Consider the following 26919-nt stretch of genomic DNA (forward strand, 5'->3'; position numbering starts at 1 on the left):
CTGCTCCGGGTGGACGTGATGTACCATTCACGCGCCGGAAGTGCTCACCACTAGGTTCTCTACACTAGTCTGAAGCATGGCGGGGTTCGCTGAGCTCCGGCTATCGTCGTGGCTGGTGGAACAGTGTCGACAGCTGGGGTTGAAGCAGCCCACGCCGGTGCAGCTCGGGTGCATCCCGGCCATCCTGGAAGGTGAGTCCTTGACTCTCTTTTAATGCCTTTCTTTGTCCCCTCTTCCTTACCCCGGGTCCCACGAATCAGGACAGCATTGGGTGTTTCAGAGATCCTGACCCGCAGCATTGGCATTTAGGCTTCGACTGACTCGTGTGCATTGTCATACAGGTGATGGATGGAACCTCTGAAATTTTCGTAGAACCCGAGCATTAGGGAGAGTTCGGTGAATGACTAAAACGTGGCACTGGGGCAAAAAAAAGGGGGTGGGGAGTAGAACTGGCCTTGACGTAGCAAACAGAAACAGAGGCTGTCAAACTCCAGGCTCCGTGTTTGTGTCAGTGCTCTTCAGTTCAGCTCACTTTTGCCATTAAAGAGGCATCCTTGGAGCCGAACGTGGTCATCTCTCATCTCAGTCATCTCAATACCGAGCAGGAGGATCAGGAGTTCAAGATAATCCTCAGCTGTGTAGCAAGTTGCAAACCAGCCTGGGATACTTGAAAAATTGTTTCAAACAAGCAGTCATAATAACTGTTGGAAATTAGATGATGTTCAAGGGATTAGTGAACATAAAACAGCTTTTAATATTCTATTCTGCAGAAAAGGGTGCTGGCATTGAAAAAAGGATAAAGTAACTGGTATACTGATTTCAAGCAAGTTTTCGAAGCTTTCCCCCCAATCCTGCAGGGCTTGCCCCCTTCCCAAATTCCCCACCCCATTGGTCCATTGGGGCCCCAACTCTTATCTAATGAATAATTTGGGGCTTGAAACTGCCCCCCTTTTATAATCATAGGCTCAGTCACATAGCAGACCACCTGTAAGTCTCCAAGTCTTAGAATTGTAAGACATGCGGGTGCCAGCCACCAACTAAGGGAGAGAAGGGCCCAGCACCTCCTACTCACCTGTAACTCTAATAAACTGTAAGCAGACCATACCCATCTATTTCTTACAATAATGAGTGAATGCTCACAGGACCAATCATGGCCTTTCTTCATGTTAATACTGCTTTGCCGTCTGCCCAGGTCGGGACTGCTTGGGTTGTGCAAAAACAGGAAGTGGCAAGACAGCAGCCTTTGTACTTCCCATCCTGCAGAAGCTGTCTGAGGACCCTTATGGCATCTTCTGCCTGGTTTTGACACCCACTAGGTGAGCCTCTAGCACACGGCCCACATGTGCTTTCTTGAAGCAAGTGCCTTGACCTTTCCAAGTTGCACTTTCCTCATGTGTGAAATGAGATAAGAATCACTCCTTTCTTGTGGTGATGCAGAATCAAGCAGGAATAATGGGGTGTGTGAAACGTTCCTAGGACTCAGGAGGTAGCTGGCCAGGGAGGAGCTACCAAATCTAACAGCTAGGGAAACAAAGTGATATTATTGGGCCAGCAAGAGTGCTAAGCAGCCAGAGGTGTTTGCCTGCAAGCCTGATGACCTAAGTTCAGACCCCAGGGATTCACCCACAGGGTGGAAGGACAGAACTAACTTCTGCAGATTAGCTTCTGACCTCCAGCAGAGCGGCGGAGCGCCACCGCATGTGTACACCCACATGAATAAATAAATGTAATAATGTGTTTAAAATATGTTGTAGGTGTATAGGTTCTGGTGTGCATAGGTTGAGAGGCCAGGGAACAGAAAGGATCCTGTCAGAGCACCTTGAATATGGGCCTCAAACGTCACACAGAAGGTGACATGTGTTTACATGTGGGCCAGAGGTTAACATCAGGCATCTTACTCAATTTCTCTCAGCCTCATTTTATTTGAAGATTATATATGCATATATATTATGTATATTATATATAAACGAGGTCTTCTGCAAGAGCAGTAACTTGCTCCGAACTGTTGGCTCTTTGTTTTTCAAACTTCCTTCCACCACCGCTCATCCTCCAGGGTCTTACCATGTAGCCCTGGCTGTCCTGGAACGCACTCTGTAGACCAGGCTGGCATTGACTCAGTGATCCTCCTGTCTCACTCGGCCTCCTGAGTGCTAGGATTAAAGGTGGGCACCCTGCCAAAGGTTTGATTAACGTGCACAGGTCAGAAGAGGGCATTAAGTCCTATTAGAGACAGTTGTAAGCTACCATATGAGTGCTGGAAATTAAACTCCGGACCTCTGGAAGAGGTCTTAACTGTTGAGCTGCCTCTCCACCCCCACCTTATTTTATATTTATTTCCTTTTGGATTTTCTAGAGAGGGTTTCTATATGTAGCTGTGGCTCTCCTGGAACTCACTCTGTGAACCAGGCTGGCCTCAAATTCACAGAGCTCTGCCTGCTGTTGGAGGATATTTTATCACACTGTAAACCCTAAGATTGTGCTATTTATTTGTCTCAAGTTGTAGTGTGGTTCAGCCTTAGCCACACATCTTTAATCCCAAACAGTGAAGGTAAAGTTAGTTTGTAGAAGGAAGTACCCATTGTTTGAAAGTGATACCTAATTGAGTGGCAGACAAAGTGACGAATCAGAGAAAGATTGACAGACTAGCACATGCCCAACTCTCAGGAGAAGAGGAAAGGGAAGCTACTTGAGGGGCAGAGCAGAGGGAAGGAGGCAGTTTTACTGGGACAGTTGTACAGAGGCAGGTTGCAGAGAGAGAGAGCAACTAGACACAGGTGAAGACAGAACGAGCCAGAAGATTAGAACAGATTGCCAGCATTAGTATGAGGCTAAGCAGGGCAACTCAGGAGAAGCAGGGGGATGGTGGTGGTGGTGGGGAGCAGTTTGAATCAGTCAGTGTGGAGAGGGAAGAGGTCAGAACTAGAAAGGATGAGTTATTTCAGCAGCAAGTCTCAGAGGCTGAAAACATTCTAGCCCTAGATAAGACTGTACGGAGGCTAGAAGCTTCCAGGACTAGGCCTTTATTAGCAGACAGGCAGTAAGTCTTGGAGACAACAATTAGAGCTGAGACATGCCGCCAGTCTCCCTAACATTGCTTTTGAAGAGGCCATCAGCATTCGGGAAGTGGAGGCCAGGAGGAGCCTGGAGGAAGGAGAGGGGACGGGATATAGGCACAAGTGCTCACTGATCCAGCTGGCTCTTGTCACCCACAGAGAGCTGGCCTACCAGATAGCTGAGCAGTTCCGAGTGCTGGGGAAGCCTCTGGGCCTAAAGGACTGCATCATCGTTGGTGGCATGGGTATGGTGGCTGAGAGCCTGGGGTGGGCCATGGGGTCCCTGCTCATCCCTCCCACTCAGTCTCACCTCTCCTTCTACTTCAGACATGGTGACGCAGGCCCTGGAGCTCTCTCGGAAGCCACACGTGGTTATTGCCACCCCTGGGCGCCTGGCTGACCACCTGCGCAGTTCCAACACTTTCAACATGAAGAAAATCAGATTCTTGGTGAGCCAGCTCTGCTCCTGGGACTAAGACTGGGCTGGGAAGCATCGTTCTTCTCTTCTGTGTGAGACAGGGTCTCTCTATGTAACCCTGGCTGTCCTGGGACTCTATGTGCATGACTGTGCTCAGCTGGCATCCATTCCTGACATTCCTGATGATTGAGCAAAGGGCTAGAAATAAAGACAAGGGCGTGCTGACACGCACCTTCCATCCCAGCACTCGGAACACAGAGGCAGAAGGGTCCCTGTGAGTTCAAGACCAGCCTGGTCCACATAGTCCCCGGACAGTCAGTCCTACACAGCAAGACCCTGTCTCATACAAAACAAAAAGCCTGACAGAGACAAGGCATGTAGGAGCCGGGCTGTCCTCGAGGGCCTGCTGGAGTCTCGCGCAGTAGGTGACCTGGACTTGAGGCTAAGGACAGTGTTCAGGAACCCATTTCACAGTCTCTGAAAGGCAGGTGGACTGTGCGTGGGGCTTTTATCGAGAGATGCAGCTCCCAGGTTGAAGGTCTTGCAGTGGTCCAGTCTCCTCTCCTGCTCTCCCATGCAGGTGTTGGACGAGGCCGATAGGCTGCTGGAGCAGGGTTGCACCGACTTCACTGCAGACCTGGAGACCATCCTGTCAGCTGTTCCAGCACGCAGGCAAACCCTCCTGTTCAGTGCCACACTGACGGACACACTCAAGGAGCTGCAGGGCCTGGCTACCAACCAGCCCTTCTTTTGGGAGGCACAGGCCACGTGAGTTCCAAAGCTGTGCTGAGGGTTACACCAGAGAGTTGAGGCAGAAGAAACTGAGGGTAGGCTACTCTTCCACCTCCAGGGTTCGCACGGTGGAGCAGCTTGACCAGCGCTATCTGCTGGTGCCTGAGAAGGTGAAGGACGCCTACCTGGTTCACCTGGTCCAGACCTTCCAGGACCAGCTGGAGGACTGCTCCATCATCATCTTCACCAATACCTGCAAGTGAGTGACAGGCGCTGGCCTCGCCTGTGCTGGGGGCTCTGGCCCACCTTCCCTCATGTGAAGGTGAACTGGGCTCGGCCTACCCTGCTGGTGCCTCTGTGTGATCTCAGAACCCAGAAGGCATGCAGAGTTCTCCCCAGCCAGCCAGGGCTACACAGTGAGACCCTGACCCAAACAAAACAAAAATAATAGCCTTTGGCCGTCTCCCCTTGAGACAAGAGGACCTGTGTACACCACAGGGGAGGGAACGTTGGCCTCAGAGCGGCCAACAGGCACAGCAGGAATCAGCAACTTGATAGCTCTAGTTTGGAAGTCCGAGTACCATGGTCAGGGCTGATTCTTGTTGGTTCTGAGTTTGAGAGGCCAGCAGCAACCTAGGCAGCAGACTGAGCAGCTCTACAACTCTGTAGCCACTCGGGTGATGTCTTGGTGGGCTAGCGCACTCATAACCAACCTTTTCTCACCAGGACCTGCCAGATCCTTTGTATGATGCTTCGAAAGTTCAACTTCCCCACAGTGGCACTGCACTCCATGATGAAGCAGGTGATAGTCCATGTCACCACCTCTCTCTGGTCTCAAACATTACGACTCAGAGGCTAAGGATGTAGCTCAGCCGGTAGAGTACTGTTGATCAGTGTTAGAGGGGAGTGGTTCAGTGGGAGAGTGCTTGCCTAGCATGTCTGAGACCCTGGGTTCCATCCCCAACCCTGTTAACTGGGCATAGTGGTATGTATAGTACGCTCAGGAGGTGAGGCAGGAAGAGCAGAAGTTCAAGGCCAGCCTTGTCTGCATAGGAAGTTCAGGACCAGTTTAGGCTAATAGAGACCCTGTCTTTGGTTTTGATGGATGTTCTGTTTTGTTTTTTTATTTGTTTTGGGGAGTTTGTTATTGTTTTGATTTATGGGGGGTTTTGTTTATTTATTTGGTTTTGTTTTGCTTTGTTTTGTTTTTGGCACTTTGAGACAGGGTCTCTTCTCTCCATGTAGCCCTATTTGTCTTGGAGCTCTCTGTGTAGACCAGGCTGTCCTTAAATTCAGAGATCTGTGTGACTCTGCTTCCCAAGTGCTGGGATAAAGGTGTGTGTTAGCACACCCAGCCCAGCCCTGGGCCCCCCCGCCCCCCAAAAAAAGCCACAAACGAAGACATCACAGCACTGTGATGTCCCACCCTCTCCCCATGTCATTCTATTGTCCCCTTTGGCTTTGGGACCACTGTCCTCCCCACTCTGGTCTCTGCCCTGTCCCCAGGCTCACTCCATGTGCTCACAAACCTCTCCTTGCCTATGGCACAGAAAGAGCGCTTTGCAGCCCTGGCCAGATTCAAGTCCAGCACCTATCGGATTCTTATTGCTACTGACGTGGCCTCCAGGTGAGCAGGCCTAGTGCAGCTGGGCGGGGGGAGGCTGAGTGCAAGCCTTGCTTCCCTACATGGACTCCAGCTGACTGTTCTGTACCTCCAGAGGCCTGGACATCCCCACTGTGCAGGTGGTCATCAACCACAACACCCCTGGGCTCCCCAAGATCTACATCCATAGGGTCGGTCGCACAGCCCGTGCAGGTGAGCAGAGCCAGGTTAGGGGCTCCGGCTGCAGTGAGAGACACTGGAGAACAGGGTCTATCACCCAGAAGGAAGGACTCAGTGGGACCACCTTGCCAGTGCCCTGGCTTACGTTCCCAGACTGACCTCACTGGGGTGCTGACCCAGGGGCCAGGGATGCATCTGTAACCAGGAGAGACTGGGCCTGCTGCCCTGCCCCTGTGGGTTTTGGGAAGTCTGAGAGGGACCTTGTCTTAATAACAAACACCTAGATGCCGGCTGCTGTGGGTCATGTTCCCTGTCAGCCAATGGTCTGTATCAGCTTTGGTCACCACTGAAGATGGGCAGTAGAGTAGGACAGAGCTGCTCCCCACTCTCCTCCAGCTTCCCTACTTCCCCTCTGGCTTTCACATGCAGGCCCCACCCTGGGTGGAGCCCTGGTCCTCTCAACAAGTCCCTTCCGCCTCTGAGGAGGCTCCTGGAGCTATTGAGCTGGGATAACCCTCTTGACAAGGCCCAGGTTCTATAACAGATTGTCCTTACAGGGAGGCAGGGACAGGCCATCACACTGGTGACGCAGTACGACATCCACCTGTTGCATGCCATCGAGGAGGAGATCAGTAAGTGGGTGGGGTCCCAGGGTCCAAGCCCAGGAGATAAATTCCCTTCCTTAGCCACCCTGAACGTCCATGTGTGGTTTGGAGGTTGACAAGGACAGGAGTTCTCAGGCATGCCCTACAGCCTACTCCTACCAACAGCCACCAAGACTGGCCATCTGGAACTCCCTGTAGCAAGCTCAGCATGGGCCCTGTCTCAGCCTCTCAGGGATCGAACTTCACTCATTTGTTCATTTGTTTATTCATTCATTCATTCGAGACAGAGGGTAATTGCTCTACAGAGCTGGCCTGGAACACAGCTGAAAGGAGGGATCTCCTGCCTCCACCTCCCAGGGCTGTGATGACGAGCATGTGCTACCAGGCTTGGCAGCATAGTCCACATGTGGCTGGATCCAGACCTCCAGAGCTAGGGGGGCAAGGAGGGCCAGCTGCACCCCAGCCTAACCCAGGTTCCTGTCCCTGCAGAACAGCAGCTGGCTGAATTGGCAGTGGAGGAGGCCCAGGTCCTGCAGATCCTCACACAGGTCAACGTGGTGCGCAGGGAGTGTGAAATCGTATGTGTGGGCCAGCCTGTGGGGTGGGGCAAGGCTCCCTGTGCTGGGCCTGACCTGACATGCCCCCCTTCCCACCCCAGAAACTGGAGGCTTCGCATTTTGATGAAAAGAAGGAGATCAACAAGCGGAAACAGATGATCCTGGAGGGGAAGGTAGATGCTAGTGTGTGAGACTGGTGTGCAGGGGCAGGCATGAGTGTGATTAATAGGGTGGGTGGGACCTGGGGACCGGGGAGCCAGTCCCTGGGAAGCTGCCCAGCTACAATCTCCGCTCCCTTCCACAGGACCCGGACCTGGAGGCCAAGCGCAAAGCTGAGCTGGCCAAGATTAAGCAACAGAACCGGCGCTTCAAGGAGAAAGTGGAGCAGACGCTTCGGCAGCAGAAAGCAGGGAGCACAGGCCGGCGGTCGCGTCCTCCCAGACCTCGTCCCCAAGAGCCAGCCAGGGCTGAGGCTCAGAACTGAGCTGTAAACCTACTGCAGGTGGCCCCTGACTTCAGTAAATGCTCTTTGAACCTGTCAGTCAGACTTGAAAATGGGGCAGGATGAGTGTAGAGCCTTCCGGTCACAGGACCCCAATGCCTCTGTTGCCCCATGAGGATAACCGGTGCAGCCTTCCCTCACAGTGTCCCTGGGGTGCAAGGCAGCAGCAGCCAAGGACAGCAGGTGTCAACAACGCCACACGTAGAAATGTTACCTGGGCAGAAGCACTGCCCAAGGATTCTAGAAAATTCTACACGGTGCAAAGCTCAGAGACAGCTGGGGCCCCCTGGTCCCTGCCAGGGTGCCTTGGGGCCGCAGGCCTCCAGAGCAAACTAGGGTGCTGCCTCTGCCAGGCGAGCCAGGCCCTCGCGCAGCTCGCTCAGCTCGAACAGCCGCACGTCCAACAGCTGCGCAGCCCGGCCCACCTCTGCTCGTGCGCGCTCCCGCTCGGCCCGCGCCTCCTCCAGGTTGCTTTCCATCGCCCGCAGCTGCTGCTCCAGTTCTGCATTCCGGGTCTCCAGGTCCTGCAGCGGGAGGCAAGGGGTGGGACAACCTGTGAAGCTTTGGTTGCCAGTCCTCTCTGATGCGGTCTGTGTCTTCACGGGGTCAGTAAAGGACCACGGAAGTATGAAGTACTGAGTTTGGGACCCAATAGCTGCATAACGAGCATGGCTGGTAGGACACCAAGGGGAGACAGGCAGGACTCCAGACTGGAGCAGACTGGCCAACCTAATCATCCCCAGGCCAGTGAGACACCCTCTTTCTAAAAACTAGATGGGCTGGAGAGATGGGACAGTGGTTAAGTATGAAGTTCTGCAGAAGGCCAGAGTTCACCTCCAAGTACCCACATGAGGCAACTCACAAACAAGCTCCCAGGGGCCCGGCCCTTCTGGCCCCTGAGGGAATGGCACTGGCGCACAACACCACACATAACTAAATCTTAGAAAGGTGCCCCACAGGCCTTTAACCCCAGCATCCGGGAAGCTGAGGACAGGAGGATCTCTCCAGTCCCAGATCAGCTGCTGCTAGAGGCACAGTCAGTATAAAAACAAAAGTCCCAAGATGACCAACAGCATGACCCGGAGCCAAGGGGCCTGGTCTTCAGTCCCCTCTTACCCACTGCAGTCTAATGCCCCAAGTACTGCTGGCAGCTGTGACCTCAAGGGTGGGGGATCAGGTCACCACTGCATTGACTCAGCACCCAGCCGTTCTGAGCTCAGTGTGAGACTCAAAGGATGGGGCAGGGAGAAACAGAGGAAGACACCAGCTCCAGTCTCCAGATACACATGGGATGTATGTATGCACAGACACTACATGCAGAAACCCATGGTATGTAACATAATACAGTCACGTATGTATGAGTGACATACAGAACAGCCTTCCTGCTGACCCTCTCCCGGGGAACACAGTACTGTGCCCAGAGGACCACTGATTCTGAGGTCCTGGGCCTTTGCACAATCTGCTCCTGCCCACCCTCAAAGACAACAGGGTAACTGGGGGTGCTCTTGACGGCTCCCAGGTCTCTGGGAAGTTTCCCTGGAACCCTAGACTGCTCAAATGTGGGAAGACTGGGTATGAGGTTGCTTAGCAACTCTGAGCAGACCGCCCTATCCCACTCACAGGCAGTTGCTACCTGTTCTACCCCGGGGGCCACTCTTACAGGTGAGGTCCTGCAGCCAACCTGAACCTGCTGCTGTGTCTCCTCCCGCTCGGCGGTGTCAGGAGCCTCTCGTGGGCCAGTGCTCTGATTCTTCAAAGTCTGGATCTCCTAGGGGGGAAGGTGTCCCATGTGTGCTCAGAGGCCCCTGGATTCCCCAGGAGAGTAGGACAGGATCCCTGAGCTGGCCCCAGGCTCACCTGGTCCTTGGTCTGCACCCGAGCCTCCAGCTGCTCCACCGACTGGCTGGTTGCTTCTTTCTCTCCTGCCCGGACCGGCTCTGCAGCCACCTGGGCCTCCAGCTCAGCCACCTGCACACATGCAGCTCAGTGGCCCTACCGTCCTCTGGGACACCCAGGGCCTGCTGGCCCATATGAAGCTCTCACAGCTTCAAGTCATTTTACAGCAAGAAACGGGACCTCTGGGGACTGATCCAGGGCAGAAGGGGTGTGGGGGTGCAGCTGTCCTCACCCGCTGCCGCAAGTGTTCAGCCTCTGCACGCTGGACCTCCAGCTGCTGCCTCCACTGAGTGGCGGCCGCGTTGGCCTCTCGAAGGGCCCCTGCCAGCCTCTGGTTGCTGTCCTGAAGTGCAAAGAACTCAGCCTCCCACTGGACCTCCCCTACGGAGCTGTGGAGAAGACACTGGGCTGGGGGTGTGCATGGTCAGGACAAGCAGCATCTGGTGCAGGGCATCCTGGACTAAGCAGGGCCAAAGCAACACTAAGCCAAGGAGTGGGACCATGAAATTGTGACAGGTGTTGTGGCTCATGAGAGGCTGAGAGACAGGCGGAACTGCTTAAGAATGATGTCAGCCTAGACTATAATGAGTTCTGGGCTACATATTGGGACCCTACCTCCAAAAATGTTGAAAACATATCCCTGCCCTCCAGATTGGTCAGGGGCCCGGTCAAAGGAGATGGAGGTGCAAATGAGGAAAGTGCAGCCTGCTTTCCAGATGAAGCAGGAGCCTATTGCTTCCTCCTCTCCCAGGTCTGCAGGCCAGATTCTTACACCCCCAACCCCTACCCAGCTTCATCTGCAGCAGACCAGTCCACCATGGGTCTCACCTCGATGCCCACGTCCATCCCAATGCCCACGCCCCTTAATACCTGCCAGGACCCTGACTCTAGAACACCATCCTAATAGTCTGTCCTGCGGATGCCCCGCCCTAGCACACCCCTGGTACCAGCTACACTCCCTTAATGACATTTAAGACCCTGACACTAGAAACACCATGCCTTGCCAGCCAAAAGTTCAGTCTGGACACAAGACACCCCTTAGGCCCCAGCTAGGCCCAACCTGGCTTCAAGCAGGCTCGGCCAACCACACCCCTCACCCTTCTGACAGCATCTTCTTCAACCGCTCCCGCTCAGTGGGGCCAGGGGCGTCCGCGCTCTGGCTGCGGAACAGCTTCTCTTCTGGACCATTGGTGCTGACCAAGGGGCTTGGAGGAACCTGTGCATGGGAGCCAGGACGGGGTCACAGTGAGCACTTGCTTCAGCCAAGGACTCGGTAGGAAGTAAGGGTGATTGAAGCAAGGACTGAGGTCAGGGCATCTGAACTGACCATGATGACCAGTACTCCTTCCTCACCCTCCATAGCTCCTTGGAGCCTCAGGATGGGGGATCCTGTCCCTCACCTGCCTGGGCCTTCACTAACTCCTCAGGGCCAAATGGAAACAACCTACAGAAAGAGGAATCCAAACACTTGGAGCTGCTCTCCTCCAGGTAAGTTGAGGCACGAGCCAGCAGGAGGGCTCATAGGTAAAGGAGCCGGTCACCAAGCCTGATGCCCTGCTGAGAAGAAAACTGACTCCCACGAGTTGTCCTTGGAGTCCCACCCAGGCACATGCACATTTGTGTATGCACACAGACATAAATGCAGTAAGGCCACCAGCCACCCTTGGACACTAGCACAGTGCATGGACCCTGAGATCAGAAGCATATATAGCTGCCTCAGGGGTGTGGTAGTCACCGGGTACTATAGACATGGGGTGTAGGAACACCTACCTGGTGGGAGGCCATGGCCAGGGCAGTACTAGTGAGTTCTCCACCATCTTGAGATTTCTCCCGAGCCAGTCTGGCAGCTTCTTTGACCTCCTGAAACTTCTCAGCAAACTGGGGGTGAGGGAGGGGGATAGTCAGAAAGCATTTCCCACATCTCCCATCATACCTCCCATCACCCCAACCTGTACCTGCCCTGTCACCCTGGGGCCTTTGGGAAGAGTCAACCCTGTGAGCCTCTTGGGTGTCAGAATGACACACAGAGGGAGGGGGTTTGGTGAATTCCAGAGGTGACATTAAAAAGTTCTGAACCACGCCACACAGAAAGGGACTCTGTTCCTGTCAGGCTGATTGGCCAGCCTGAGGCTAGCTGCCCATCTGTCCTTCAAACATGCCAGTATGTCATAACACAGGGACAACATCCACAGCCAGTGGGAGCCCCTTCTCCTAAATTCCTCAGCTGACAACTAACGAACGCTGGTTCTGTGGTTACAGTGATGTGTCTTCTTTTCACTTTAACGTAACTTTTGTTTATTAAAGAGAACACATGAGGACCGGAGCCACGCTCTGCGGTCATGAGGGCAGGCTGATGTAGAGAAGCCACCTCAGGTCACACACCACTGCAGGCAGCTCTCACACGCCTGCCTGTGACTCCAGCTGCAGGGATCCAACGGCCCCTGCTGGTCTTGGGGGGCATCCGCACACACACACACACACAGGCACGAACACGCGTGCACATAAAAACAGTTTTTAAAAAGTAAATGAAGGTTGGGGATTTAGCTCAGTGGTAGAGCGCTTGCCTAGCAAGCACAAGGCCCTGGGTTCGGTCCCCAGCTCCGGAAAAAAAATAAAATAAAATAAAATAAAGTCAGGCATGAGTGGCGCACACCTTCAATCCCAGCAGTCAGGAGGCAGAGGCAGGAGGATCTCAGAGTTTGGTGCAATCCTGACTCAGTAAGCTTGCTGCAGGCCCAATGATAATAAGGTTGGTCCTTGGAGCCTCCATGGGAGGAGGGAACTGACACAGCACACATGCACACACACAGGCACAACACAGAAATAATTCAATATAATAAAAACTTTTAAAAGAAAACTTGTTTTTATTACTGTTGATTGTGTGGGTGTACATATGTGTAAGTGCCCCCAGAAACCAGAGTCCTTAAATTCCCCTCCAAGGACTTACAGAAGGTAATGAGTCACCAAGTGGGTGCTGGGAATTGAACTCTCGTCTGCACAAGCAGCCCTTCACCATAGAGGCATTTCCCACCCCACAGAGTTTAAGCTATACCTGCTGCTGCTGTCTACGCCCTCGAGGCACAGACAGGCAGATTAGGAATTCAAGGTTGGGGTTGGGGATTTAGCTTCCGCGGTAGAGTGCTTGCCTAGCATGTGCAAGGCCCTGGGTTCGGTCCCCAGCTCCGAAAAAAAGAAAAGAAAAAAAAAAAAAAAAGGAATTCAAGGTTAGCCTCGGCTATAATGTGAATTTGAGATCAGCCTTGTCTACATAGCAAGTTCCATACCAGCTGGGGCTACGTAGTGAGACCCTACTACCCATAAAAACGAAAAATAGAAAAAGAAAATAATTGTTAAAAACTTTTATTTTACATGTATCAGTGTTTTTCCTGCATGTGTGTCTGGGCACATTTGTGCCTGCTCTGGTGTCACTGGTCTGGTCCCAGGGGCACCAGATCTCCTGGAACTGGATTACAGATGGCTGTGAGTCACCACGTGGGTACTGGGAATTGGACCTGGGTCCTCTGCAAGAGCAGCCAGTGCTCTTAGTCACAGAGCCAGCTCTCCAAGCCCAGAAAGTATTACTTTTTAACCAGGCAAGGGTTGATTCTAGCTGTGAGGAAGTCTGAGGTAGGAGAGACCCAAAATAAACAGCTAAGCCAGGGTGGGGGCACACACCTGAGAGCCAGCCCTCTAATGGCAGAAGGACTGCTGAGAGTGACGACAGTGAGACCCTGCCTAACACTTCAAAAACAAAGCCAGGAAGGGGCGGTGGCACAGCCTTTCAATCCCAGTGCTCAGGAGACAGAGGCAGGTGGATCTGAGTTTGAAGCCATCTTGGTCTACTGAGCAAGTTTCAGGACAGTCAGAGAAACACAGAAAAATCCTGTCTGGAAACACTCTCCCCAAAATAAAATAAAAATAATGGGAAGCTGCAGAGTCGGCTCAGTGGTCAGGAGCACGGGCTGCTCTTGCAGAGGACCCAGGATCTGTTCCCAGCACCCACATGGCAGCTGTCAACTAACTCCAGCTCCAGGGGATCTGGCGCCCTCTACTGGCCTCCACAGGCATAGTGCATACACATGCAAGTACACAGAGATACATGGAAGCAAAAGACTTATAAAATAAAAATATTATATAACAACAACAAAATCAAAAGCTGCCCTTGGTAGCACACAATCTTAGTCCCAGCACTCAGGAGGCAGAGGCAGGTGGATCTCTGAGTTGGAGGCCAGTCTGGTCTATAGTGTGAGTTCCAAGACAGACATAGAGAAACCCTGTCTTGAAAAATAAAACAAAGCAAAACAAATTTGGGGCTACATTATGGTCCAGTGAAAGCTGAGGTGCTCGTTGACAAGCCTGATGACTTGAACTGCGTTCCTAGAGCCCACACAGTAGACAGGGAGAGCTGAACCGCCCCCCCCACACACACACACACTTCCTGTCTCCACAGATACATTCATAAACATTCACACCCAAAGTAAATAAAAAGTAATAATTTTTTTAATTAAAAAATTTTGAGGAGCTGGAGAGATGTCTCAGCAGTTAAGAATGCTTCTAAGAGGCGAGTTCAGTTCCCAGCAGCTATGTCGGGTGCCTTAACAATGGCCTGTACCTTCTGCTCCAGGAGATCTAATGCCACCTTCTGACCTCTGTGAGCACCAGCACACACATGGCCTATGCACATGCAAACGCATACAAACATATCTGAAAAAGACAACACACTCATTACTGAGTGGTGATGTCAGACATTGGAAGGAGGTGCTACGGAGCCAGGGGGATGTGCTCAGTCCAGGCTTCCAATCGACACGGCTAAGGGGCTCGAGGGGTGTGCAAAGCTGGAGCAAGGTGACAAAAGACTACCGTACCCAGGGCACTCAAGAAGCCTTGGTATCTGTCAGCCCACCCTGAGGAACACACACAGATGCCAATCACTGCCCACGTCCCTGCCCACCTGGGTCAGCTGCTGTTCCGAGCCAAAGCCTAGGCCATACACAGTGTTGGCTCGACTGTCTGCCCATTGCCCGAACTTCTGAGAGGTTTTGGTGAAGGTCATGTTGGGAGTGACTGTGCTGTTGATGATGGCCTAGGGGTGGGTGGGGGAAGCAAGATTCCAGGTCAGAAGATAAGCCAGCCTTGGACTACAAACTGAGGTTAAAAATTAAATTAAAAAAAAAAAATTCTAGGCTTCTGTCTTAGTAATTGATCCCTATCTAGAATCCCCCAGTGAGGAGCTATCGGAAGGCGAAAGGCTTATGGGTGGAACCTCTACCTGGGATCACCCAATGAAGGGCTGCGGTAGAATTCTTATCCCATCGAGGTCTAGTCTCCCAATGGTGTCAGGAACTGAAAGTCTAAATGGCTTTGCCCCTCTTGGAGATCTCACCACTGAGTTGGCTGCACACCTGCCCCACCCCCAGGCCCCGCCCCTCCCAGGCCCCTGCTCAGACCTTGGCGCCTCCGATGCTGATGATGCGGTACACATTTCGGGTTGCATCATAGAAATAGGACACGGTAAGTGCATGCTTGCCAGCGGGAATCCAGTTCCTCTTCGTAGCGGGGTCGATCTGGAACACGTGCGCCCTGGTGCTGAAGATTGGCTGTTCCCTGCAGCGGGGACAGAAGCTCTGCAGGAGTCTGACACTACCCAGGGGCAAGGCCAGACCACGGTGGGTGGGCACTTACCTGGCTGTGGACATTGGTCAGGCTGGGCTGGATGACCTCTAAGGGACACCCAGAGGGGTGACAGGAGTCACTTGTTTGTCCCCTGGGGAAAGAAGGAGCTTGTGAGTAAGGTTCCAGAGATACTCAGGCCAAGTCGGTCCTCCAGGTGACTTTGCAAAACCAGCGAGAAAGGAGAGAAACAACACTGGGCAGTGAGCATCGCTGATCGGACACCCATCTCCTCAGTCCCAGCCCAGACCAGCCTTGAAATCACTCTGCAGCCAACAGGGACCTTGAACTCCTGATGCTCTGGCCTCCACCCCCCAAGTGCTGGGATACCAGCTTGTGCCATCACTCTCGGTTCATGTGGCGCTGAGGCCCTGCATGCCACACAAGCCCCCAACCACCTCAAGCTGCAGGCACAGCCCAAAGGCCCTGCTTTTGGGAGAAGCCCCCACAACAGGACTGAGTGATCTCTAGAGTCACCAGAGAGGTGATACAGTGCCACCAAACTGCCAGGGTAGGAGAAGGCTTGCAGAACAGCCTGGTCCTTGGCATACAGTATTGTACTCACTGTCCTGGTGACCAGCTACTGGGCAACTGTCCTCCCACAGGAACTGGGCGTGAGGTCAACCGAGTGGGACATTTTATTCACCCCTCCCATCCAACAGTTCCCCTCTCCTCCCAGAGGGCCTTGCATCAAAAAGTGGGGCAAAGCTGGATCAGTGTCGAGGATCCTGTCTCCTGAGGAAGCCAAGGCAGTTGACCATGCATCTCAGGAGTTCTAGGTCACCCTGGTCATCATGGCCATACCCCCATCTCAGAGTAAAGTGTAGTGCTTCCAGGGACGTAACCGGGAAATCAGGACCTCTGCTTCCACAAAACGACCACTTATGGGCTGGAGAGATGGCTCAGCGGTTAAGAACACTGATTGCTCTTCCAGAGGTCCCTCCAGCAACCACATGGTGGCTCACAACCACCTGTAATGAGATCTGATGCCCTCTTCTGGTGTGTCTGAAGACGCGACAGTGTATTCGTTTAAATAAAATAAATAAATAACTCTTTAAAGAAAGAAAGACCACTTAACCCAAATAACTGAGTCGGAGTCTCCAGGGAGTCTATTTAAAAGGGAAACATGAAAGCCTGGTGTGGTGGCACATGCCATCCCAGCACTGGGGAGGAGGAGGGAAAAGGAATGTTAAGACATTGAAGCCAACCTGGGCTACACACACACACACACACACACACACACACACACACACATTGTACACAAGCGGTTCATCCCAGACTCCACCATGTGAACAGAAAACAAGACTGGGAGAGGGGGCTCCCCAGCCTCCTGGGAATGCTTGGACCCACCACTCTCCTAAGCCCTCAAAACTACTTCTAAGGGGATGGGGGAGGAGGAGGGGCCTGCGAGTGCGGAAGGTCAAGGCCCCTCCAAGCAGTCACGGGGTCCGAAACCGGAGCCCCCATGCGGAGGTCCAGTCGGGGACATTATTGGGACTGACGGGATTGGGGGAAAGGGGTCCCCGAACCCAGGCCCTTCCGGTCGGACCACTCCTGCCGGGACTTGCCACGATCGGGAAAAGTTACTCACTGAGTAGTCACGCGCCTCGGAGCAGCGGCGCGGGGCGGAGAATCGCGGTCGCGCCTGGCGGGGACCCTGCTAGGAGTCCCGCACCGAATTCCCACTTGGTACCGCTTCCCACTCCCGCCAGGGCAGCTCGTGAGGCCAACTACGGGAGCCACTGACCCGCAACTTTCTAAGCCGCCGAGCTTTGCGATGCGGCGCCCCCAACACCCGGACCTGGGCTGGAGGATCCGGTGAAGCCGCGCCCCAGAACCCAAGCCAGCACCTGAGCCCACGTCCTACCCCGCATCCCGGGACCCCAAGCCCTCAGCCAGTACCCCGCAGCACCCGGGCCCCGCCTCGCAGTCCACAACTTTAGAAACCATCTGTGTCTCCTGCGGCCCCCGCTCCCTGATTGTGCCTCGGAAGCTGGGGTCCCCCTGCCTGGCTCACCCCGCGTTGTCCTCGTCGCTGCTGCCTCCGGCCCGCGCCCTCCGCGAGCCCCGCGCCGCCCGCGCCTTTGTCTGCGTCGCCTCCGGTCCCATCGCGGCCAGTCCCCGCGCCGCCCCGCCTCTGCTCAGCGCCCCCTGCTGGCCTGCCACTGAGGGAGGGGAGGAGGGCGGGGATCCCGAGAGGGAAGATGGGGAGGGCGGACGGGGGGGGGAGGAGTTGGGCGGGGTGAAAGGGCAGAGGAAGAGGAGGGCACCAGGAGGTCAAGAGGAGGGACTCCTGAAGGGGGACCCAGTGGGAGGCAACTGAAGGAAGTGGGGAGGGCGGGGCTTTTGAAGAAGGGGGAGGGGCCAATGAAGTGAGGGGCTGGGACCAGAGGGATTAGAGGCAGGGGCCTAGGATCAGGCAGAGTACTGGACAGAGGGGAGGGACCCAGGAGGGCAGCGGGGAGAGGCAGAAGGTGGCTGCGGAACAACAGTGGCCGGGTGGGGAAAGGGGTGGAGGGGGCGGGGCAAAGGAGGGTCTGTCCTGACCGGCCTTGGGGCAGAGCACTGGGCTGATGGGCTGAAGGCTGAGAAGACGAAAGTGTGGGTGTTGGGTGTGTGGTTGAGGGCCAGGGTGTGGGAACAGAAGCAGACATCCTGGAGTATGATCCACTGACCCAGAGATAGGGAGAAACACGGGAAATGGGTGGACAACGACCTTTCACCCTCCTACCTCCTACCAAGGGTGGCCCTGAGCCTTCAGGTGGCTTCTGCGAAAAAAAGAAAAAGTTCCTGGACCCTCAGCAGCTGAAGCACGAAAACAGTTTGAGCCCAGCTCCCCAAACGAGGGTGGGTGTGGGGCTGCAAATCAGTGGGTAACGCCCTCGCCAAGCATCCTCAGCGCCCTGGGCTCCATTCAGGCAATCAGATTCTTGGTCCCTTTAATCCCAACTTGGAGGAAACAGGCTCTGAATTCTGGGCTAGACTGGTCTATATAGTGAGTTCTAAGACATCCAAGGCCACATATCGAGACTCTGACTTTCAAAAACAAATTCTGGGAGTAACTAGGTTATTCATTGTTATGGTCTCGGGATCCAAGAGTCCTCTTAGTGTGGTCTTCCCATGGAATGGTCAAGCTCCCTACAGCTCTGTGGGCTGCGTCCTGCCTCTGTCCACAACAGCTAGCTGAGAATCCTTTAGGGGATCACCTATCTGCCTGTGGGTCCCAGTCCTGTGGCAAATCCCTTACTGCCCTTTTCTAGAAACTTCTGCAAGGGTGTCCGTGTTCGGGGGACAAATGGCCAGCTCCAAATCCAGGTCTGTGGCTCTCAGCTTTGCTTCCTGTGTCAAGCCCTCTGGGGTCTGCTGGGACCTGAGCAGGTGGCTAACTTTCAGTGGGGATGAGTTTCTCTCCCTCACCCTCCCAGAATGCCTACCTCTCCAAGGACCTGTGTGTGTGTGTGTGTGTGTGTGTGTGCTCCTTTGCATTCCAGGTTGTGTAGTTCTGTTCCCTGCCTCTGACAGCCCAAACCAGGAATTCTGAGGGCTCCTGGCCTTCTGCCCATCAGCGCTCTGATACATTTATTATATGTAGATATATTTTCACTCATTTCTGAGTCACAGGCAGGTAGGGGTTGAACTACCAACCTCCTTGATGCGTACTTCCCAGGTAGGGAAAACAAGGTCCTCTCCAGCTGCTCCTAACTTCGAGAGGCATATGCACAAAGGAACTATTTGGCTTCACTCTCAGGCCTGGAGCCACAGAACATGTGAACACTGGGAACAAAGAAAATACCGTCTGTTGTGTTCAGAGTGACTTTCTCCTTATTAGCAACATTTTTTAAGTATCTGAGCTCAGGGCAGCAGGCTGGAAGCCGGTCCTGGTCTGTCAGGCACTGAGCTAGCTGTAGAGCCAAGACATGTGGTTATTGGGCAGTGGGGGGTGGGGTGGCTAAGAGCCTAGGCAGGCTTTGTCTCTGTGTGGGAAGAAAGAATGTGAGAGCAGAAAGTTCTCCTGGAATGAGGCTTTTCCCAGGACCTGGGAGGTGGACATTGTCTACTGGAGAGTTCAGGGTCATCCTCAGCTACAAAGTGAGGTCAGGGCCAACCTGGGATGCATGAGATACTAGTCAAATACAAACAGCAGAGCTGAGCCCCCAGAAGGCTGAGGCAGGAGGATCTCTGTTGGTTTCAAGGCCAGCCTGGTCTACGTGGCAAGTTCCAGGCCTGAAAAGAAATCCTGTCTCCTAAACAAAACAAACGAAAAACAAGAGTTCCTCACCTGTACCTGGCATTGGCTTCTCAGCTAGGGCTAGAACAGGGCTAGCCTGGAGCAAGCCAAGGGTGAGTGCAGCTTCTTCTTTGTGTCAGGTTTTTCTTTCCCCTAGACAGTGGATCGAGGCAGGGTGAGGGGCCGGAGGACCCAGGCAGCATCCACAGCCCTTCTGTCCCTTGAGTGACAGGTAAGGCTGCAGGGACTTCCTCCTGGACCCCAATGACTATCTCCCAAGGATCTTGGGTATCCCTCCTTGACTGGTGTGGCTCCCTGATAGCTGAGGAACTGTGAAGCGATGAGCCTCCTGTCCACAGGAGGAACCAAGCAGGAGCCAGAATAGCTCCCTGAACACCGCAGAAGCTACACATGAGCCATGGCCTCTAGTCAGGTTCTCTCTCCACAAGATCAGAGCAAAACTGACTCTTTCTGAGGCTTCCCGTGAGCTCCCGAGAGCCTTTAGCCCGGGCCTCGGTGACCATTTACTGTGTTGCTTGGACACTGTGTCCTTCTTAGGAAGCTTTTCCTAAAACCAACATTGAGCCAACTTAGCACGAATCTCTTTCCAGAAAACAAGTCTTCTAGACAGAATGAGTTCCAGGAAGTGTCAGAGCTACATAGTAAGACCCTGTCTCAAAATGTAATTAGTGTGATTTAATTTTAAATGGGTGCAATATGGTGTGGAACTCACAAGCTTCCCTTCTCTCCCGTCCACCCCATACCTCTAGCCATATACAGGCCCAGTTTTAGACCTTTTCCTCCTTGAAAACTCCTATTCATCCCTCAGAAGCCTACTTCCAGCACCCTCATTTCCAAGGAGTTCTTTCTCTTCTGTGTCAGGTCTGACCCCAGAAAGTGTCTCTGTACAGATCCTGACTGCCCCGTCTGAGTGTTCTCCCACAGCATAGCGCAGGCCCGTGGGGGTGTGGGAAAGGTGGAGTGTGTTAGTGACTTCTTTCCCAGGCAAAGTTTGGCTCAGTGAAAGGCCCCAGGAAACTCCGGAGCCCAGCCTGCTCCAGAGGAAGGAGCCAGAGGGAGCAAGGGGCAGGAGCAAGGGGAGGTGGCGCTGGACCGAGCTCCGTTCCCTCAGATCTAATTATTCTCATTCACCACGTGTGCTAATTGCCTCCTGGGAGCCAGGTGGCCGGGTGGGGCCGGCCCATTTTCAGGAGTAGGTCGCAGGATTATTTTTGGCTAATATGTCCTTGTAGGCTCCGACATCCGTGCCTGTGAAGGGCAGAAAGTGGGCCGGAGGAATGGCGGCCACTCTGGGAGGGACTCTGGGAATCTATCTGTGCAGGGATGGGAGGAAGGGGCCCAAGTGTCTTTGGCACCCAGGCAGGGGAACCTCAGAGGTTGGGGGTCAGCCAGCTTCACTGAACAATGGACCTGAAGGAGTTTCTAAAGTAGCTTTCGCTCCTGTTCCTCGTCTTAGCACTCAGGAGGCTGAGGCATTGCTGAGGGCCAGCCTGAGCTACACAGAGAGACCTTGTCACTAAATAAACAATAACCAAACCAAAACCATGGCATTGCCTTGCAGGGCACTTTGGAAGGGGAGAGTGTCAGATGGTCCTGGGTTCAAATCCTGACTCCCAAGTGGCTATCTCAGTGACCACCCATGATTTCTAAAATTGTCACTTCATTGAGAGATGGACTAGGGGCAGAGGGTACAGCCCGTACAAAGTTCCCGAGGTAGGGACAGCCTGGTTCTCCTAGAACAACGCGGAAGCTGAGATGGCCAGAGGCGAATAAACCAGAGAACCATGAGGTGGGGGTGAACCCTGCTGAGAAGCTGCAGGAGCTGAGCCAGGCCTTGTAGGGCCACGGGGAGGTGTGTGGGTTTTGTTCTGAGGGTGCTGGGGAGCCATAGCAATCTTTGGAGCCAGAGAGGGAGGGGGACACGATCAGATGTACAAGTGAGGCAGAGTCTGCACACAGAGAATGCAGACCTGAGCAGACCCTGCCTTTCTTAGAGCTCAGTTTCCCCATTCTAGGCAAAGTCTCCCAGATACACAGAGGCTGCACCTTGCTGGAAGTCCGGGCTGCTGGCCTTGCCTGGGCTCTCGCCTGCCCCCCACCTCCCACGATCCTTCTGTGGAGCAGCTGTGGGAACAGCGAGTGGAGAAGGAGGTTTGGAGGGGCTCCGGGGGCCGCGTTCCCGCTGCGTGACAGCCCACGCGGGGCCTCTGGGCGCCGATTACTTCCCCGGCAGCCTAGTGACTCAGCCTGACAGCCTCCAGTCTGCACAGGGACAGAGGGAGGCCAGCCCCAGCTCCTACTGCCTCAAGCAGGGCCGGTGACCCTCAGTAGGAGTTTCCCCAGACCAGCTCCTTCAAAAAGACCCGGGTTCTAGTTCTCTGGTTTCCTGGGACCTCAGAGAGGTGACCAAACTATTATTTGCCCGTGGTTCAAGCAAGACAAGAAGACCCCCCTAAGCCCCGCCCCCACGAAGTATCTCCTTCCTCCCGCCCCTTCCTCGACCTCTCCTGGCCTTTGTTGTTGTGATTCATGTTTGTCGTTTGCTTTTTTAAAAGATTTAAAAATATTTATTTAATTTGAGGGTGGGATGTGCACTGCTGACATGCTGCATAGGGTCTGTGAAGGGCAGAGAACACCAGGCGGGCCGGAGTCTGTTCTGTCCTTCCACCATGCAGGTGGAGGACTCAGACTCAGGTTGTGAGGCACCAGGCAGGCTCCTTTATCTGCTGGGCTCCTGCAGGCCCCATGATTGGTGTTTGTGGAGCAGCCTCTGACCGGGACTTGTGATGCTCCTGTCTCAACCTCCAAAGTGTGCGATGACAGGTGTGTCCCCAGACATGGCTGAAGTTGGTTACAAAGGCAGAAAGAGGAAGGAGAAGGAAAAGGGAGAGAAGGGAAAGGAAGAAGGAAAGTGTATGTCGCTGTGCATGTGTGTTGGTGCTGTGTGTGTGTGTGTGTGTGCTGTGTGTGTGTGTCTGTGCTGTGTGTGTGTGTGTCTGTGCTGTGTGTGTCTGTGCTGTGTGTGTGTGTCTGTGCTGTGTGTGTGCTGTGTGTGTGTGTGTCTGTGCTGTGTGTGTGTGTCTGTGCTGTGTGTGTGCTGTGTGTGTGTGTCTGTGCTGTGTGTGTGTGTATGCTGTGTATGTGTTTGTGTGCCTGTGTCTATGCTGTGTGTGTGTGCTGTGTATGTGGTGTGTATGTGCTGTGTGTATGTACTGTGCTGTGTGTGTACTGTGCTGTGTGTGTCTGTGTTGTGTATGTGTCTGTGTGCCTGTGTCTGTGCTGTGTGTGTGTGCTGTGTGCTGTGTGTGTCTGTGTGCCTGTGTCTATGCTGTGTGTGTGTGCTATGTATGTGTCTGTGTGCCTGTGCCTGTGTCTGTGCTGTGTGTGTGTGTGTGTCTGTGCTGTGTGTGTGTATGTCTGTGCTGTGTGTGTCTGTGCTGTGTGTGTCTGTGCTGTGTGTCTGTGCTGTGTGTATGTCTGTGCTGTGTATGTCTGTGCTGTGTGTATGTCTGTGCTGTGTGTGTCTGTGCTGTGTGTGTCTGTGCTGTGTGTATGTCTGTGCTGTGTGTGTCTGTGCTGTGTGTGTGTCTGTGCTGTGTGTGTCTGTGCTGTGTCTGTGCTGTGTGTGTGTCTGTGCTGTGTGTGTCTGTGCTGTGTGTGTCTGTGCTGTGTGTGTGTCTGTGCTGTGTGTGTCTGTGCTGTGTGTGTCTGCGCTGTGTGTCTGTCTGTGCTGTGTGTGTCTGTGCTGTGTGTGTCTGTGCTGTGTGTGTGTCTGTGCTGTGTCTGTCTGTGCTGTGTGTGTCTGTGCTGTGTGTGTCTGTGCTGTGTGTGTGTCTGTGCTGTGTGTGTGTCTGTGCTGTGTGTGTCTGCGCTGTGTGTCTGTCTGTGCTGTGTGTGTCTGTGCTGTGTGTGTGTCTGTGCTGTGTGTGTGTCTGTGTGTCTGTGCTGTGTGTGTCTGTGCTGTGTGTCTGTGCTGTGTGTCTGTGCTGTGTGTCTGTGCTGTGTGTGTCTGTGCTGTGTGTGTCTGTGTGTGTGTCTGTGCTGTGTGTCTGTGCTGTGTGTGTCTGTGCTGTGTGTCTGTGCTGTGTGTATGTCTGTGCTGTGTATGTCTGTGCTGTGTGTATGTCTGTGCTGTGTGTGTCTGTGCTGTGTGTGTGTCTGTGCTGTGTGTGTCTGTGCTGTGTGTGTGTCTGTGCTGTGTATGTCTGTGCTGTGTGTGTCTGTGCTGTGTGTGTCTGTGCTGTGTGTGTGTCTGTGCTGTGTCTGTCTGTGCTGTGTGTGTCTGTGCTGTGTGTGTGTCTGTGCTGTGTGTGTGTCTGTGCTGTGTGTGTCTGTGCTGTGTGTGTCTGCGCTGTGTGTCTGTCTGTGCTGTGTGTGTCTGTGCTGTGTGTGTGTCTGTGCTGTGTGTGTCTGTGCTGTGTGTGTGTCTGTGTGTCTGTGCTGTGTGTGTCTGTGCTGTGTGTCTGTGCTGTGTGTCTGTGTGTGTGTCTGTGCTGTGTGTGTCTGTGCTGTGTGTGTCTGTGTGTGTGTCTGTGCTGTGTGTCTGTGCTGTGTGTGTGTCTGTGCTGTGTGTGTCTGTGCTGTGTGTCTGTGCTGTGTGTGTGTCTGTGCTGTGTGTGTCTGTGCTGTGTGTGTCTGTGCTGTGTGTGTGTCTGTGCTGTGTGTGTCTGTGCTGTGTGTGTGTCTGTGCTGTGTATGTCTGTGCTGTGTGTGTCTGTGCTGTGTGTGTCTGTGCTGTGTGTGTGTCTGTGCTGTGTCTGTCTGTGCTGTGTGTGTCTGTGCTGTGTGTGTCTGTGCTGTGTGTGTGTCTGTGCTGTGTGTGTGTCTGTGCTGTGTGTGTCTGTGCTGTGTGTGTCTGCGCTGTGTGTCTGTCTGTGCTGTGTGTGTCTGTGCTGTGTGTGTGTCTGTGCTGTGTGTGTCTGTGCTGTGTGTGTGTCTGTGTGTCTGTGCTGTGTGTCTGTGCTGTGTGTCTGTGCTGTGTGTCTGTGCTGTGTGTGTCTGTGCTGTGTGTGTCTGTGTGTGTGTCTGTGCTGTGTGTCTGTGCTGTGTGTGTGTCTGTGCTGTGTGTGTGTCTGTGCTGTGTGTGTCTGTGCTGTGTGTGTCTGTGCTGTGTGTGTCTGTGCTGTGTGTGTGTCTGTGCTGTGTATGTCTGTGCTGTGTGTGTCTGTGCTGTGTGTGTCTGTGCTGTGTGTCTGTGCTGTGTCTGTCTGTGCTGTGTGTGTCTGTGCTGTGTGTGTCTGTGCTGTGTGTGTGTCTGTGCTGTGTGTGTCTGTGCTGTGTGTGTCTGCGCTGTGTGTCTGTCTGTGCTGTGTGTGTCTGTGCTGTGTGTGTGTCTGTGCTGTGTGTGTCTGTGCTGTGTGTGTCTGTGCTGTGTGTGTCTGTGCTGTGTGTGTGTCTGTGCTGTGTGTGTCTGTGCTGTGTGTGTGTCTGTGCTGTGTATGTCTGCGCTGTGTGTCTGTCTGTGCTGTGTGTGTCTGTGCTGTGTGTGTCTGTGCTGTGTGTCTGTCTGTGCTGTGTGTGTCTGTGCTGTGTGTGTCTGTGCTGTGTGTGTGTCTGTGCTGTGTGTGTCTGTGCTGTGTGTGTCTGCGCTGTGTGTCTGTCTGTGCTGTGTGTGTCTGTGCTGTGTGTGTGTCTGTGCTGTGTGTGTCTGTGCTGTGTGTGTGTCTGTGTGTCTGTGCTGTGTGTCTGTGCTGTGTGTCTGTGCTGTGTGTCTGTGCTGTGTGTGTCTGTGCTGTGTGTGTCTGTGTGTGTGTCTGTGCTGTGTGTCTGTGCTGTGTGTGTGTCTGTGCTGTGTGTGTCTGTGCTGTGTGTCTGTGCTGTGTGTGTGTCTGTGCTGTGTGTGTCTGTGCTGTGTGTGTGTCTGTGTGTGTCTGTGCTGTGTGTGTCTGTGCTGTGTGTGTCTGTGCTGTGTGTGTCTGTGCTGTGTGTGTGTCTCTGTGTGTGTCTGTGCTGTGTGTGTGTCCTGAGGTAGAAAGTCCTCTAGCACAGAGTGAGTAACTGAGGGCCCTGTGGATCTGGTGGCCCTGGATGAGCCATCGAAGGAGGCTGAGCAGAAGATGACTCCCCCATCTTCCCTTCCGTGCTAAGCTCAGAATCCCTGGTACCTGGACAATGTGTGCCCTCAGGAACATGCTTCTTGTCTCTTGAGGAGACAGGGTCTCATGCAACCCAGCTGTCTTGAACTCACAGAGATCCTCCTGCCTCTGCCTCCTGAGTCCTGGGATTAAAGGCGTGTGCCACCACCACCAGGGCTAGTAGCAGTTTTGAGACAGAGTCTCATATAGCCCGAGCTGGCTGTGAATTCAATTGGTAGCTAGGCTAACCGTCAACTGGTCCCCCTGCCTCCACCATCCCTGTGGAATGAGCAACTGAGCCTGCCACACCCAGCTTCTGTTCTTGTTCCATTTCCATAGCTGAGGATGGAGCAACCCAGGGCCTTGGCAGAGGACGGGAAGACTGAAGCTCTGCTTTGTTCTTTGGGGATGAGCTCTGGAGTTCACTTCCCTCCTGCGCTGACAGGAAGCCCATCCCTGGAGTCCTCTTCCTGCCCTCTGCCTTCCTCTATCCAAGGGACCCTTGGGTCTTATCACTGAGTCCCAGCCACAGTAGCAGGAAAGACACCTGTTTCCGGGAGTAAAAGGGACAGCCCAGTCCAAGGGGTCAATCCCTGCGCTGCAGCAAGGGGGTCACTGAGGGAAGGGGAAAATAAGCCCCACAAAGGAGACATACACAACACTACCAGGGGTCTGGGCTTGAATCTTCCTCTGTATGATTAGAGTTTGGAGAGTCTGTTCTCTCAACCTCAGAGCTTCCCAAGAGGGCTCCACATGGAGTCCTGGGTTTGGTGACAGGCAGATTACTTAGTGGGGGTGTTTTAGAAGTAGGGTGCTGGGGTTGGGGATTTAGCTCAGCGGTAGAGCACTTGCCTAGCAAGCGCAAGGCCCCGGGTTCGGTCCCCAGCTCCGGGGGGGGGGGGGAAGAAGTAGGGTGCTGGGTGAACACATCCCAGCACCCAGTAGACCAGGGCAGGAGGATCAGGAGTTCAAGGGCCAGCCTTGGGTACTTACTAAGTTCGAGGTCAGCCTGTTACATGAAACCTTGTGTATACATAAATCTAAATAACTGGGACCTTTAATCCCTGCATTTGGGACACGGGAGAACAGATCTGTGCTACCTTAAGGTATAGGGCGTTACAGGCCATCCAGGGCTACTTGGGGAGAGCCTGTCTTGAGGAATTAATGAATAAATGTTGACCTTGAGGCTGGGCTCAGAAGTGTGGTGGCTCAGAGGTGTGGCTCAGAGGCAGGGCAGTCGATGAGGCTGGTCTTAGTCACATTCCGACAAACAAACAGAAAAGTATTAAGAGTAAGTTGCTGTCCACGCACTAAAACTAAGAATGAGCTCAGACTCCTGCCGTAGGGTAGAGCTTCTGCCTCAGCCTTTTACAGCTCGGG

General features: G+C 53.8%; 2 protein-coding genes across 18 annotated transcripts; one reads left to right on the forward strand and one right to left on the reverse strand.

Annotated features, from left to right (window-relative positions):
• Positions 1-46: 46 nt before the first annotated feature.
• On the forward strand, positions 47-8282 carry Ddx49 (DEAD-box helicase 49). 6 transcript variants are annotated; one of them, XR_015639352.1, is made up of 13 exons: positions 47-191; positions 1193-1316; positions 3213-3298; positions 3381-3502; positions 4052-4239; positions 4322-4462; positions 4930-5005; positions 5710-5830; positions 5922-6019; positions 6544-6618; positions 7081-7169; positions 7250-7321; positions 7453-8282. XR_015639352.1 is itself a non-coding variant. In XM_087587769.1 (13 exons), the coding sequence occupies exons 1-13, from the start codon at positions 77-79 to the stop codon at positions 7630-7632; spliced, it is 1443 nt and encodes a 480-aa protein (XP_087443895.1). In that variant the 5' UTR covers positions 47-76; the 3' UTR covers positions 7633-8282.
• Positions 6841-17355, reverse strand: Homer3 (homer scaffold protein 3). Of its 12 annotated transcripts, none has more exons than XM_087588013.1 (11): positions 17234-17355; positions 15229-15310; positions 14994-15150; positions 14498-14629; positions 11317-11424; positions 10644-10762; positions 9779-9935; positions 9508-9618; positions 9311-9418; positions 8076-8174; positions 6841-7185 (listed from the first exon to the last, which is right to left on the reverse strand). In XM_087588013.1, the coding sequence occupies exons 2-11, from the start codon at positions 15240-15242 to the stop codon at positions 7141-7143; spliced, it is 1050 nt and encodes a 349-aa protein (XP_087444139.1). In that variant the 5' UTR covers positions 15243-15310; positions 17234-17355; the 3' UTR covers positions 6841-7140.
• Positions 17356-26919: the final 9564 nt, after the last annotated feature.

Source organism: Rattus norvegicus, chromosome 16, assembly GCF_021556685.1.
Source record: "Rattus norvegicus strain SHRSP/BbbUtx chromosome 16, alternate assembly SHRSP_T2T, whole genome shotgun sequence".
In the NCBI taxonomy this organism is placed as follows: Eukaryota; Metazoa; Chordata; class Mammalia; order Rodentia; family Muridae; genus Rattus; species Rattus norvegicus.

Coding starts and splice junctions, on each gene's coding strand:
- Ddx49 (XM_087587769.1), top strand. CDS start 77: ATGGCGGGGTTCGCTGAGCTCCGGCTATCGTCGTGGCTGGTGGAACAG. Junction 192..1,192: donor CATCCCGGCCATCCTGGAAG/GTGAGTCCTTGA, acceptor CCGTCTGCCCAG/GTCGGGACTGCTTGGGTTGT. Junction 4,463..4,929: donor ATCTTCACCAATACCTGCAA/GTGAGTGACAGG, acceptor TTTTCTCACCAG/GACCTGCCAGATCCTTTGTA.
- Homer3 (XM_087588011.1), bottom strand. Junction 14,630..14,993: donor TCAGCATCGGAGGCGCCAAG/GTCTGAGCAGGG, acceptor ACCCACCCCTAG/GCCATCATCAACAGCACAGT. Junction 9,419..9,507: donor GGGTGCAGACCAAGGACCAG/GTGAGCCTGGGG, acceptor CTTCCCCCCTAG/GAGATCCAGACTTTGAAGAA.